The 12,871-nt window shown below is 22.5% G+C and overlaps 4 protein-coding genes across 4 annotated transcripts; 3 read left to right on the forward strand and 1 right to left on the reverse strand.

Moving 5' to 3' along the window:
• Window positions 1-379: 379 nt before the first annotated feature.
• Window positions 380-6,162, forward strand: T551_00594 (uncharacterized protein; the record flags this gene model as incomplete). Its single annotated transcript, XM_018372860.1, has 13 exons — window positions 380-491; window positions 532-674; window positions 717-1,001; window positions 1,046-1,348; window positions 1,393-2,314; window positions 2,358-3,024; window positions 3,069-3,439; window positions 3,482-3,621; window positions 3,665-4,589; window positions 4,631-4,773; window positions 4,818-5,477; window positions 5,519-5,830; window positions 5,875-6,162. The coding sequence occupies 13 exons, from the start codon at window positions 380-382 to the stop codon at window positions 6,160-6,162; spliced, it is 5,271 nt and encodes a 1,756-aa protein (XP_018231196.1).
• A 156-nt stretch (window positions 6,163-6,318) lies between these two features.
• T551_00595 (uncharacterized protein) lies at window positions 6,319-8,120 on the forward strand (the record flags this gene model as incomplete). Its single annotated transcript, XM_018372861.1, has 7 exons — window positions 6,319-6,407; window positions 6,454-6,519; window positions 6,571-6,620; window positions 6,662-6,940; window positions 6,988-7,787; window positions 7,827-8,016; window positions 8,065-8,120. The coding sequence occupies 7 exons, from the start codon at window positions 6,319-6,321 to the stop codon at window positions 8,118-8,120; spliced, it is 1,530 nt and encodes a 509-aa protein (XP_018231197.1).
• Window positions 8,121-9,314: 1,194 nt separating this feature from the next.
• Window positions 9,315-10,615, forward strand: T551_00596 (uncharacterized protein; the record flags this gene model as incomplete). The annotated part of the gene is made up of 5 exons (XM_018372862.1): window positions 9,315-9,693; window positions 9,741-10,015; window positions 10,056-10,196; window positions 10,242-10,407; window positions 10,452-10,615. The coding sequence occupies 5 exons, from the start codon at window positions 9,315-9,317 to the stop codon at window positions 10,613-10,615; spliced, it is 1,125 nt and encodes a 374-aa protein (XP_018231198.1).
• A 195-nt stretch (window positions 10,616-10,810) lies between these two features.
• T551_00597 (uncharacterized protein) lies at window positions 10,811-12,262 on the reverse strand (the record flags this gene model as incomplete). Its single annotated transcript, XM_018372863.1, has 8 exons — window positions 10,811-10,986; window positions 11,037-11,542; window positions 11,593-11,675; window positions 11,721-11,794; window positions 11,835-11,918; window positions 11,962-11,990; window positions 12,037-12,099; window positions 12,147-12,262. The coding sequence occupies 8 exons, from the start codon at window positions 12,260-12,262 to the stop codon at window positions 10,811-10,813; spliced, it is 1,131 nt and encodes a 376-aa protein (XP_018231199.1).
• Between the last annotated feature and the right edge of the window lie 609 nt (window positions 12,263-12,871).

The following is a 12,871-nucleotide window of genomic DNA, read 5'->3' on the forward strand; positions in this document are numbered from 1 at the left end:
ATTTAGTTGATTTAAATATATTTGATATTTTTTTGTTTAAAGTTTTCGTTAGTTTATATGTTAATTGTTTTTATATTCAATTTGAAATTTTGTGTAAAATTTTATTATCTATTAATTATCTATTAATATTAAATTTTAGGATATTTTATATTAAAAATTTTAACGTATTTAAAATGTGAATTCTTAGTATAGGTTGAAATTTATATCTAGCTATAAAATTTTTTAAATATTTATAAATTAAGATATTTTTGTAGTTTTCAAAATTAATACAATATAGAATGGTTTATTTTAAATTTGTTTTTCTTTATTTTATTATAGAAGTCAGATTTTGTAATTTTTTTTCGATATTTAAAAAAATTGTTAATTATCTGCTTTTACTATGTCATTAGATTCTTTTAAAAATTACTTAAAGTTGAATAATATAATCGCTGATGATTTGAAAAGTTTTGTTACTACCAAAGTGTATTCAAATCCTTCTTTTGTTTTAATTGGTAATAATAAATATTTAATATTTAAAGATAATATTTCTAGGTTTAAAGAAGGTTTTGAGCTTTTTTAAGGAGTGTGAAACATACCTTAATGAAAAATCAGGAAATTATCAGATATTATTATCTTATTTTAATACTGAGATACCATGCCAGGAAATTTTTGAGCTTTGGATATATTTCTATCAGGTGATAATGATTTAAAATTATTAATTTTTAACAAATTAAAAGCATAATAATTTTTCTATTATTTCTATTATTTTGGAAATAATGATTTCTGTGATACGGATTGTTGGATTATTAGGCATTTATACTTCAGGCAATAAAATTATTAAAAGGATTTTGAATTTTCACATTAAGTCTATTTATCGTAGTCTGAATTCTGATGTTGATCTTTTGGTTGTTAGGGGTATGAAGCTTTTAATAGAAATGCTGCATTTCAATTCAGGGTCTCTTATGTTAGAAATTTTTAATTCTTTTGATTTTTCGCATAAGGTTGTTTTTAAAATACTTAGGGTAATTTATTTTTATAAGAGAATTAAAAATTGATTTTTAAATAGAGCTTTTCTAAGGCTTCAAATAGTGTTATTTTTCAAATTAATAGACAATTTTCTACATTTGAAACACCTAGAATTTTTATGATTAGATTTATACTTTGTTTTTTAAGATTAGGCTCTGTTTCTTTGAAATCGGAGCTTCTTAGTTATAAAAATATATTCTATGATATTTTTTCTGGTCTTATTAGAGATAATACAGATTTTATACGAGAAGTATTGGATATTATAACTCGTTATGTCATTTTTGAGAAGGGTATACCTCGTAGTATAAAATTACCATTATTTAATGATTATGTTTTGAATAAAGTGAGTTTAATTGTATTAGATATTAGATATTCAGGAAAGTATAGTTAGTTATGTTATATTCTGGTGCAGATGGTGAAGTTTCACGATCTATAATTATACATAATTTTTTGGTCTTTTTATGTACTAGGCCTGGAATGGGTGTTTGTTTTGAATCTAATGGATGGTATCCAAAGTCAGGAACTGATTTAAAAAAAAATGAAGATCCATTAATATATAATAAAATTTTGTCAGTCTTTATATTTAAACTTAAGATAACTCAGGATGTTCTTCAGCAAGAATTGTTTTTAAAAATATGTCAAGCATGCCCTGAATTGATTGCACATTGTGCTTCTCAATTTAGTATTAACATTCGTTTTGATCCTCATTTAACTGTATCATGGTTAAGTATATCTTCTATTTATCAGTCTATTATTCTTTTACCTATTCCACCTATGACTATTTTTGATATTTCTCTCGAATTAGTTCTTAATAGTATTTTAGAAAATATTCTTCCTCTTGCATTAACAAAAGTATCGCTTACTTTAGGGCTGCGGCATAATAACGACTTGGTTGTATTTTTTACTGTGAATTTAGTTTTATCTTCAATAAATAAATATTCTCTGATAATAGCTATGTTGGATAAAAATAATTTAGATGTATTTATTTTTGAACGGAAAAGACTTCGGCAATTATTAAAGGAAATGTTTTTGGAACGTTTACCTGATATTCATATTGTTTTCTTTCTATTTAAAACTATTTGGGAAAAATCCAATAGTCTTTTAAAATTTTCTATAGTAAAACTCTTTTCGTATTATATAGAATTTTTTCCTGAAATTGTTTTTCTTCAAAAACATAATTATTCTTCTATTTTAATAAAAGGGTTTTCTGGGATGTCAAAAAATGTTTATAGTTCTCTTATTTTTTATTATTTGTTTCGTATATTTCATAAATTTCTTCCAATTTTGGACTGGTGGAATAAAAAACAAGGTATATTTAATTTTGAAATTTATAGTCTTTTGAATTATATAAGAATATTTAGATTCTATTTTTACTACTTTGGTTAAATTTTATCTTTTTTGTGAAAATGAGGAGTTTAAAAAAGAATATAAGGATCTTATATCATGCTTGTTAGTATCATCTAACGCGTTTTCCTCTGTGTCGTTTATGGATTCTGGTGAATTGATATTAAAATCTTTAGATGATGTGAAATGTTTTTCTAATGATGTCGATATTGTAGTTGATTTTCTAGGAAATAGTTTAATGCATTTTATGAATTCTCCTCATAAATATATGGATGATTTTATTGCTTTTATCTTTGATTATAAATTAGAAATTAATCAAAGATTTCCTGGTTTAATAATAATTGTATTACTGGAACAATGGGGTTATTTTTTTTTCCATTCCATGTCTTCTAATGATGATAAAATTTTAATTGCATCATGGTTATCAAGAATTATTGGATTTTTTGCTTTAAATGAAGATATTTGGGAAATTTCAAAAAAAATATGTTTTAGATTAGTAAATTTAACGCAAAAATATTCTATTGAAATTGCTCAAATATTTAATAGAACAAAAATGTATATCGGATTTTTAGATGATCTATTATTTTTAGATAAAATTTTTTTTGAAAATCCTGTTTTTTTTTTAACTATTAAAGGATGTCAAAATATTTCTTTTACAAATTATAGATATTCATGGTAATATCCTTAATATTATTATTTGTTGCTAATTGTACAAAAAGTGATTTATTAAATGATAGCTTCGTTTTAATTGACTTTATTTTGCATGGCGAAATATTGCAATTATCTATGTATTTTGATGATATATTGTATTATATTCAATCCAGATATATTCGTGTTTCTTTACTGGATGTTATTGCATTAAAAAAGGTGATATATCTTCTTTTAAGGGATGATAAAAAAGCTACATGTGAATTTAATGATATTCTTTTAAAATATTTTAAGATAATTAAAAGCATTGGTAATGTTTTGAAAGATACTAAAGACTTTGAGAAATTTAGAAAAATTATAATTGAAGGAAGTAATTGGAAAGATAATTATTTAAATTTTAAATGCAAAATTAATTCTTTTAAAATCAAAACTTTTTCAAAAGGTAAGATTTTTCATTTTTTTTTTATATTTTAATTTTATTAAGAATTTGTACATCTTATTGTAGAATTTATAGATCCGTTAAGTTCATATTTATTACTGGAAATTATAGATAAAACATATGCAGGTTTTATAAGTGTATTAACTGATAAATTGATAAGAGCTATCTCTTTATCTTCTAATGAAGTATGGAAATAATATAGTGTTATATATTTTCTTAAGTTTATAGTGGAATGAAGTTTTATTATTATTAAAACCATATTGGCCAGAAAATCAGTTTTCTGTTATATCTGTGGAAATTTTGGAAAAGTATATACAAGAAATATATGTTTTTGGGTCTGTAGATTCTGATGTTTTTGGTTTTTTTGAGCTTATTTTTAATTATTTTTTTACAATAAATTTTATTGAGATTGTTGAATTCTCTGATCTTATTTCAATTTTTAATATGGGATTAAGAAATGGTTATTATTTAAATATTATACTTAAACTTTTAACTTCCAGAGTTTCTTCTTTGGCTAATAATGTCGCTTATGATTTTTGTGCATTTATAGATAACGGTTTTTTTTTAACACTTCAAAATATAAATGATGTTTTTTCATTGGATTTAATTAACAAATTGTGTGCTAAATCTATTGTTTTTTTTGAGATGATGTGCGGAAATTTATGCGAAATAGTAGAAAAATGTAAAAACACTTTCAATTTGCCGTCTTTTTTTTTGACTAATTTATTATGTATTATTGATGCATATGTTTTATGGAAAAATCACATATTAGAAAATAAAAATTATGCTATGATAAAGATGTTAGAGAGTCGTCTTATTTATTTGTTGCAATATGTTGAGGATGATTTACTAAAGGGATTTTTTAATGAAAATGATGAAGGTGTTCTGTTATTTCAGATTTTGTTTAAAAGTATAAAAATAAATTTGTTTGAAGATGGGAAAAAGATTCTCAATAAATTTTGTACAAGATGTGATAAGATGATTTTAAATAGACGATTTGTTCAAGTAATTGAATTAATGACGTATATATATGGAAATGAACTTATTGACAACTATATCAAAATATGGTTTATTAATGTTACAAAGTTATTAATAGAATGTTTTTCAGAAGAGAGGCTTTCTAGCAGTTTTATTGATTTTTTAGAATCTTTTAGTGAGTTTAATTAGTATTTTTTTTCTTCTAATATTTTATAGTTGATTATCTTACTTTTTCGAAAAAACGATTGTCGAATTATGTTTTAGAAAATTTTTATCTTTTAATAGAAATTGGACTTAAGAACCATATACTAGTATATAATGTGGTTAGATTTATTTCTGTTATTGTTAAAGGGTTTAATGTAAGTATTCTATAATGTTAGTTATTTGTATTTACAATATAAAGATGGATGATTCTACATTATTTGTATTATTGATTTTGTCCAGAAGCGATGACTGGAAAGATATTAATAATAACGTTTCTATTTCCTTTGAACATAGATTAATAATTGTTCAGTTACTTCATTATTTTACTTGTAATTCTTCTAATTTTGCATCTTTATCTATAGTCGAAAATATTTGTAGTATTTATACTGGCACTACTCATATTATTGATCGAGTTTTATTGTATATTTTGCAAAAGAATGAGGAGTCTTTTCGACATAATTTTTTTAATAAAAAAATTGTTTTTAATGTTGAATCTAATATAAAAAAAAATTTACCACTTAAGTTTTTTTATTCTGAGGCTGATCTTACTATCACTTTGTCTTCTGAATTACTTACCAGGAGTATATATTTTTTTCCTCTTGAAGAATTGTCTTTAGATTTTTTCGAAATGTCTAAGGATAAAGTAATCTTATATTGTAATAAGGTTGAAATTGTATACGATCCTTTATTTTTTCTTCCTCTTATTATGGCATATATCAATTTGGAAGAGCAACTCTCGTTTATGTTTTTAATTGATTCCGGTATATTAGGATATATTTTAATATCTTTATCTTCATATGATATGAAAGTGAGGAAAATGTCATTAGCAGTTCTTTCTGTGTTGAAAAATAGTATTTCCGTAGGTTTAATTTTTTATAATTTGTTTTTTAATGTTATTAGACTATTCATTTTTCCGAGAAATCCCAAATTTTGATGTTTTTTCAGGTATTGAAGTCATCTATAAGTATTTCTAGTATAGAGTTGGGACCTATTTCTTATGTTGTTTCTCTTTTTATGGCATTATCTATACAGATAATAACTAATCCGTCTCATTTCTTATTTGATGAAGTTTGTCGTTTTTATTTACAAAGACCAAAACTTGATTTTCAAGATGTTCCCATGTTTTATATTTTTTGGAGTGGATCTTGTAATTATTATAAACAAAGTAATTGGTTAATATCGTTTTTGAATTTTGGTTTACGAACATTAATGGTAATATAATTTAATTCGTTTTTATTATTTTTAAAATGATTTAGGATTATAAGATATACAAAAAAAGGCATATTTTTGAATTACTTTGTTGTTTATTTTCATCTGAATTGGCTACTAGTGAGATTCGGTTTAGAATTATTAATCTTTTTTCCTCTGCGTTAGATATATACCAAGTTAATCTGTCTTTGGTACGTGATTATGGAATAGTTTCTTGGGTTGAGCAACAGATCGTTATTTGCAATGATAAAACTCTGAAATCGATGCTAATGCGATTATTTTTACGTTTGCATAATTTAAATTTGAAAACTGTATATAAATATAAAAAAATGTAAAAATAATGTTGAAAAAAAACAAAATACAGTGATATATAATTACTATAAATATAATTTGAACGCCTACATAATTAATTTATATATAATATATTAGATTTGGATTATCGTTTTTTATTAAAATTTTAGATATATAAAAATTGTTAATTTAAAATCGTTATGTCTTTGATTTATTCACTGGAGCAGCTATTTGATATTAGAAACTCTCCTTTTGTTAAGAAACCAGATAGATTACCTGACGGAATAGGGTAAATAAAAAATAAGAAAAATGGTTTTTTGCTAATCATTTTTAAGATTTGAATCTAATAATGTTGATTATAATAAAATGAAAGGTGAATCTGATATTTTCAACAAAGAAAGGTTTTGAAAATTGCTTTTTTAGTGTGCATTAATTTTTACTTGTTATTTTAGACCGGGTAATATTGAAATATTTAAAAGTCAAAAATCTTTTTATACTTCGGGTACAATATCTATGATGTATAATATTTTTTAATTATTTTAGATTCAGATAAAATGCTTTTGACTCTAGATTGTGATTCTTCTATGTCTTTTGTCTCCGCCCCTTTAAAGGCTAGGAATATTGGTAATAATGATGATAATTCGAAAAAAGTGACTGAATTTTGTAATTCTTGGAAAATTATTGGACGTACTACAAATTCTTTAGAATCTAATGATTCTCTTGGGTGTAGAGCTAATAATGATGAAAAACGTATAAATTTAATACGAGTGGCACATGATAATTCTAAGATTATAGATAAACCAATTTTTAGAGATGATAAAGGTAGTGGAAAGTGGTTAATAGATTTTTATATATGTTGATGTTTTTAGGAATTATTGAAGAAAAGAAGAGTTATAAACATAAAACACGTACTGATTTTCGTAATAAAAAATGTCGAAACTACTCTGTTCCTATTGTCCATGAAGATGTAGCGTTGAAAAAAATACTTTATAGAAATGAAATCCAGGGCGTTGGTATATTGAATTTAGAAAATGTGGTAAAAAATGATTTTTCCGATGATTTTAAACATTTGAAAACAGATATAAAAAATATAACTAATATTCCTAATATTTTTGATAATAATTTAAAAAATTATTCTAATTTAGAGCATGCAATTTTTTCTGATGAGATGATTAATAAAGATAAAATATCTGCGTTGCGCGTTTCACAAAAGACGTTATCTATAGAACATGAAAAAAAACGTATTTTGGATTCTAATGAAAGTTTTTATGATAATTCTCCTAATTTCCCTCAATCAAAGATTGTTGATGGTGGATTTGACTCTGTACACTCTTTGTCAAATTTGACACATCCTTTAAAATATTCTGATGTTAATTCTAATAAGACATCTCGTTTTTTTAATTTTTTTACCGCTGATTCTATAAAGTCTGAAAGTAATGTTAGAAAATTGAACTCAACTTCTTTGTTAAATACTTGTTTTTCGGATGAAACAACAAATGATAATTTTTTATCCACTAGGTTTTCGACTACTGGTTTAGTAAATGAATTGGATTATACACATGAAGATTCTCGAATTTCTTTTTCTAATTCTAGAACAAATGATGATATAGTTGGTTTTCAAAGAATAATGGCTATGTTGAAAAAATCAAATCAGTCGATTTCCAATGATGTATGTTTAGTTTATTTTATGCTTTTTTTGATTCTTTAGCATTTAGTATCTTGCGAAATGATATCTGAAGATATGACATATAAAAACAATGAACATCGTATACAAGTTACTGATGATATGACTAAATATGAATCAGTTATGAATAAAGATAGTTCCGATTCAAATTTTTTTATGAGTTTACTTAATCAGTCTTCTCGTTTATCTTCCTTTCATAATGCTTCTGAAAATGGTTTGTGAATTAAAGGTGTTAATTTGATATGATATCTAGACAATATAGAGATTTTACAAATTTGTAATATTTCGAATGAAATGTCTAGATATAATAGTAAATAGCTATTTTTTTATTATGTTATCTTTAATAATATTTTAGCTGATACTTTGAGATTGTATAAACATAACGATAATGAATTCATATTCCCTTTTTTTTTTTTTGAATAATGGCAATAGTTCTTATACCAGGTTAATTTTGCATTTTTAATGAATATTCATTTTAATAGTTGTAGATGATTACTTTGAAAAAAACCATGAGTTTCTTAGTATTGATGTTTCAAATTTTTAATGGGCATCATAATAGGGATATAATTTTATCATTTGTATTGTCTTTTTGGATTTGGATTTGATAGTTTTATTTATGATATAAATTAAATGATAGTAGAAAATAATATGTATAATTTAGCATTTTATAAGTAGTTGTAAAAAGAAAAAATGTTGAGTTATTTTTTATTTTTTTCTATATAATTTATATAATTTAGTTTATAAATATTTGTAATAAATAATACTATATAAATTGATTCATATATTGAATGCTATTACTCAAAAGTAATATGGCACAAATTTATGATATTATAATTTTGGATTTTGATATTTGTTATATAATATTATATAGTATTATATAGTATTATATAGTATTATAAAATATTTATTAACGTTATATATAATTTTTGTATAATTTATTTTTTTGATAAAATATAATTTATAAAATAATTATATATATATAATTATATATATATAACTTTACATCAAAAACAATATATCATAAAATTATTGAAAGATATATTTAAATAAAATTATAAATTGATTTTTTAAAATTGGTAAATCATATTTAATATTTTAACAAAATACCTGAAAATAATTGTATATGTAAATTGTATATTATATTTTTAAATGATTCTATCTATTAATATATATATAATTTTACATTTATTAATAATAAATAATAAACAATATTATGTATTAGTAGACAATATTATTATTATAAGAATAAATTAATATTTATATTAATAATTGTAGATATAACATTCTCTTACATTTTTGAAATATCAAAATATTGAATTTTTATTTTTTATATATATAAAATATATATATAATATATATTATATAAATGTAATTGATAGAATCTTTAGTCATAAAAAAATTATAAAATTTTATAAATTTGAAATGATTTAATGTATAAAGTATACGTAAAACGTATTAATAAATCGAATTTACTAAAAAATAAAAATCATATTTTATAATTTGATATATAAAATGAATCAAGACATTATTATAGAAACATCATCATCTCATATACTCTTAGATATTCCTATGTCAATAAGTTCGCATCTTTTGTCAGTTGAACCAATTAATAAACCATTTAAACTTCCTGAATCAAAATTATTACAACAATCAGAATTTTTAATTTTTAAACATAAATATTGGGAAAATGAAATTATTGAAGCACTAGAACAAATACATCATATTAGAAAAAATAAAAAATGGACATTAAAACGAAATATATTAACAAATGAAAAAATAAAAGTATTGGAAGCTCTTGAAAATAATATTTTTTTAAATTCACTATATTCATATAATATTCTAAAATCAGTAAAACTCCTTGGAGGAGAATTAAATGAGTTAGAATTAAAAAGTATTACACATTTTACATAATATTTTATATTATTTTAATAACAATAGACAATAATTATAATTGGATAGATATCTATAACCGCATAGTTACTAATTCAGATATTTTTTCAAGATCTATTAATATTTCAAACAATATTTTTCATATTCCTCCTAAATCATCATTTATTCTAGGAAATTTAGAAATTAACATAGATTCATTAGTTAATTTTACTCATAAAAAAGGAGCATTTGATATTATTATATTTGATCCACCATGGAGAAACAAATCATCAACTAGAAAAGGTGCATATTCTTCACTAAAATCCAACTATTTTTTAATGAAGGTAAAATATATAAAAATAAAATATTTTATTCATACATCAGATACCTATAGAAAAGTTATTAACAAAAAAAGGTTTCATTGGTATATGGGTTACCAACAAGAAGTCTATTCATCATTTTGTAGAAAATAAACTGTTCAAAAAATGGAAAATGGTTAAATGTGGTACATGGTGCTGGTTAAAAGTATAATATATTTATGCTAAATCATCTTTAATATTATCAAATTAGGTCACAGATATAGGCGAACCTATTTTTAACATTCACTCATTTAACAGAAAACCGTTTGAAGAAATAATATTTGCACAATTTATAATAGAACCAGAAAAAATACAATTCCCAAAAAGAATAATAGCAGCAGTTCCTGACTTACATTCAAGAAAACCATGCATTAAAAGTATATAATTTTTATGTCTGAACTCATTTTTTAAATATTAATAGATTTATTAAATTCACTAATCCAGGATTATAAAGGTTGTGAAATCTTTTCTAGAAATTTAATTCCTGGGTGGTTTAGTATTGGAAATCAAACATTAAAAGCTCAATGGGATAAATGGAATGTTAATTATAATTCTGACACAAAAGATGACATTCAAAACATTTAGCCATAACTTTAATTATTTCTAGATTTACAATAGTACTCATTTCATAATATATTTTAAATTTATAATATAAACAATACTAATTGAACCATATATTAATCATAACATAAAATTAAAATCATATAGAACATTAATACCAAAAAAAGTACAACATTAAAATTATTATATATCTAAATCATATAATAATGATCATATTATCTATATTAAACAACTCTTAGTATTTCTAGACAAATCCCATAATTTAATGCTATTATCATAATTGTAAAAAATTTTATTATCAACATATTTAAGATATTTTTTGTTATATTTTCTCGAACCTGAACAAGTCGCAACCAATGGATAAGATGGATGCACAACAGATGAATTTACAACATCTAGAAACAATTAAACAAATACATAAAATGCTAAAATATTCATCTTAAACCATTATACGCTTTCCATTCAAAAAATATTTTATCATCATTCCATATTCTAATAATACCATCTATATTTCCAGCTATAATATATTTTTTCCAAACATCTACAGTCATTCTTTGCTGAGTCATAGCAAAACGTGGACCCAGAGTTTTAATACAAGAAAATGTTCGAATGTCCCATATACTCATTTTTTCAGATTTACGTGAAACTACAAGTAATTTATAATCATCTAGCCATAAAACTTGAGTCACACCACCATCACCAACGCCAAAAAAAGAAATAATATCACCATCACCTTCATTAGAATATATACCAACGGTAGCATTAAATGTTCCAGCAGCAAGAAGTCTATGGCTATTAAGACAAAGCGAAGAAATAATACCTTTCTGAACAGGAAGGGACAAAGAAAATTTAGAGCACCTTGTAGATGTAGTACGAAAAATAGATATAGGTCCATAACCATACATATTTAAAGCATGTATAGACAACATATTATTAGCGCCTGCAATAAACCTAAAATAAATAACAATATTAATCAATATAATTATATAAAACAGATTAACCTGGTTCCGTCTAAAGAAAATATTAAAGAATTAGGTGCAACAAATCTTTCACAATGATTTATAAGAGGATAAGAAGCTATTAGCTATAAATTAAATTAAATTACTTCAGATTTCTTGCTTCAATAAACCGTCGAAAATAAAGCGTTATATAAATGGATAGGATGATCACGTACAGAAACCAAATAACAACAAGAATTAACATCTATAAAGAAGTTATATATTTTTAAAAATTCTTAATATACCATTTAATATCATTTTAGGATGCCAAAGATAAGAATAAACTGATTCAGCAGACCGAATAAAAGAACAGCAAGTTAATTTAGAAACTAATATTATTAAAGTAGATTAAAATTTATAAATATCAATTACCTTCTTTTCGTTCTAATACATTATTTGGACTTTTAAATCAGATTCAAAATTATACAAATTCAATAACATTTTTACACAATAAAAGTTCGCATAATATTGTCATTAGAAGAACTTAAAAGACATGTTCCATCAGGAGACCTACAATTTAATGGTAAAAAGATATTTATTTACTATATATGAAATACCATTGAACTTGTTTCGTAAAATTAGTTTTAGTATTATAATTAAATTCAGATGCAACTAAATATGGAAAAGATGGGTTTAAATTATTATTTTTAGAAGATTGTGTCAATTCGTTCATTTTAAATTCATAAACCTATTCTAAATCGTGAACCTTAAAATTATAAATTATATAAAATAATAAAGTTTTAATATAACTGTCATAAATATATTACAATAAACCATTTAATATATCATTAAAAATTGCTAAAATAAAAAACAAATTTAATATAAAAGCTAAATCTAAATACGTTTTTTTTATATATTTATTATACATATGAATTTCGACTAATATAAAATATCATTATGAATGAATATAAATATATGATAAAATTATAATTATCATAAAGTTATTCTTTAAAGTTGTATAGTATTTCAAAATCCTAAAAAATAAATTTCCATAAACTATAAATACACATATTATATATTAAAAAACTACACGATATTATAAAAAATAAAACAAAACTATTAATAATAATTTAAATAAATTCAATAATTTTTCAGTAGAACTACAAAAAAACAAATCACTAGGTTTAAATATATTTAACCTTAAATAAAATTCCTAAAATAAAATAAACTAATATATTTATTGTAAACTAAGTATTTTTGGATCTCAGATCTCAAAAATAAAAAAACTACAATTTTAAATCATACATTTACTAATCTATTAAAAATGCAAAAAATATTAAAA

The sequence above is a fragment of the Pneumocystis jirovecii genome (assembly GCF_001477535.1).
Source record: "Pneumocystis jirovecii RU7 chromosome Unknown supercont1.2, whole genome shotgun sequence".
NCBI lineage: Eukaryota > Fungi > Ascomycota > Pneumocystomycetes > Pneumocystales > Pneumocystaceae > Pneumocystis > Pneumocystis jirovecii.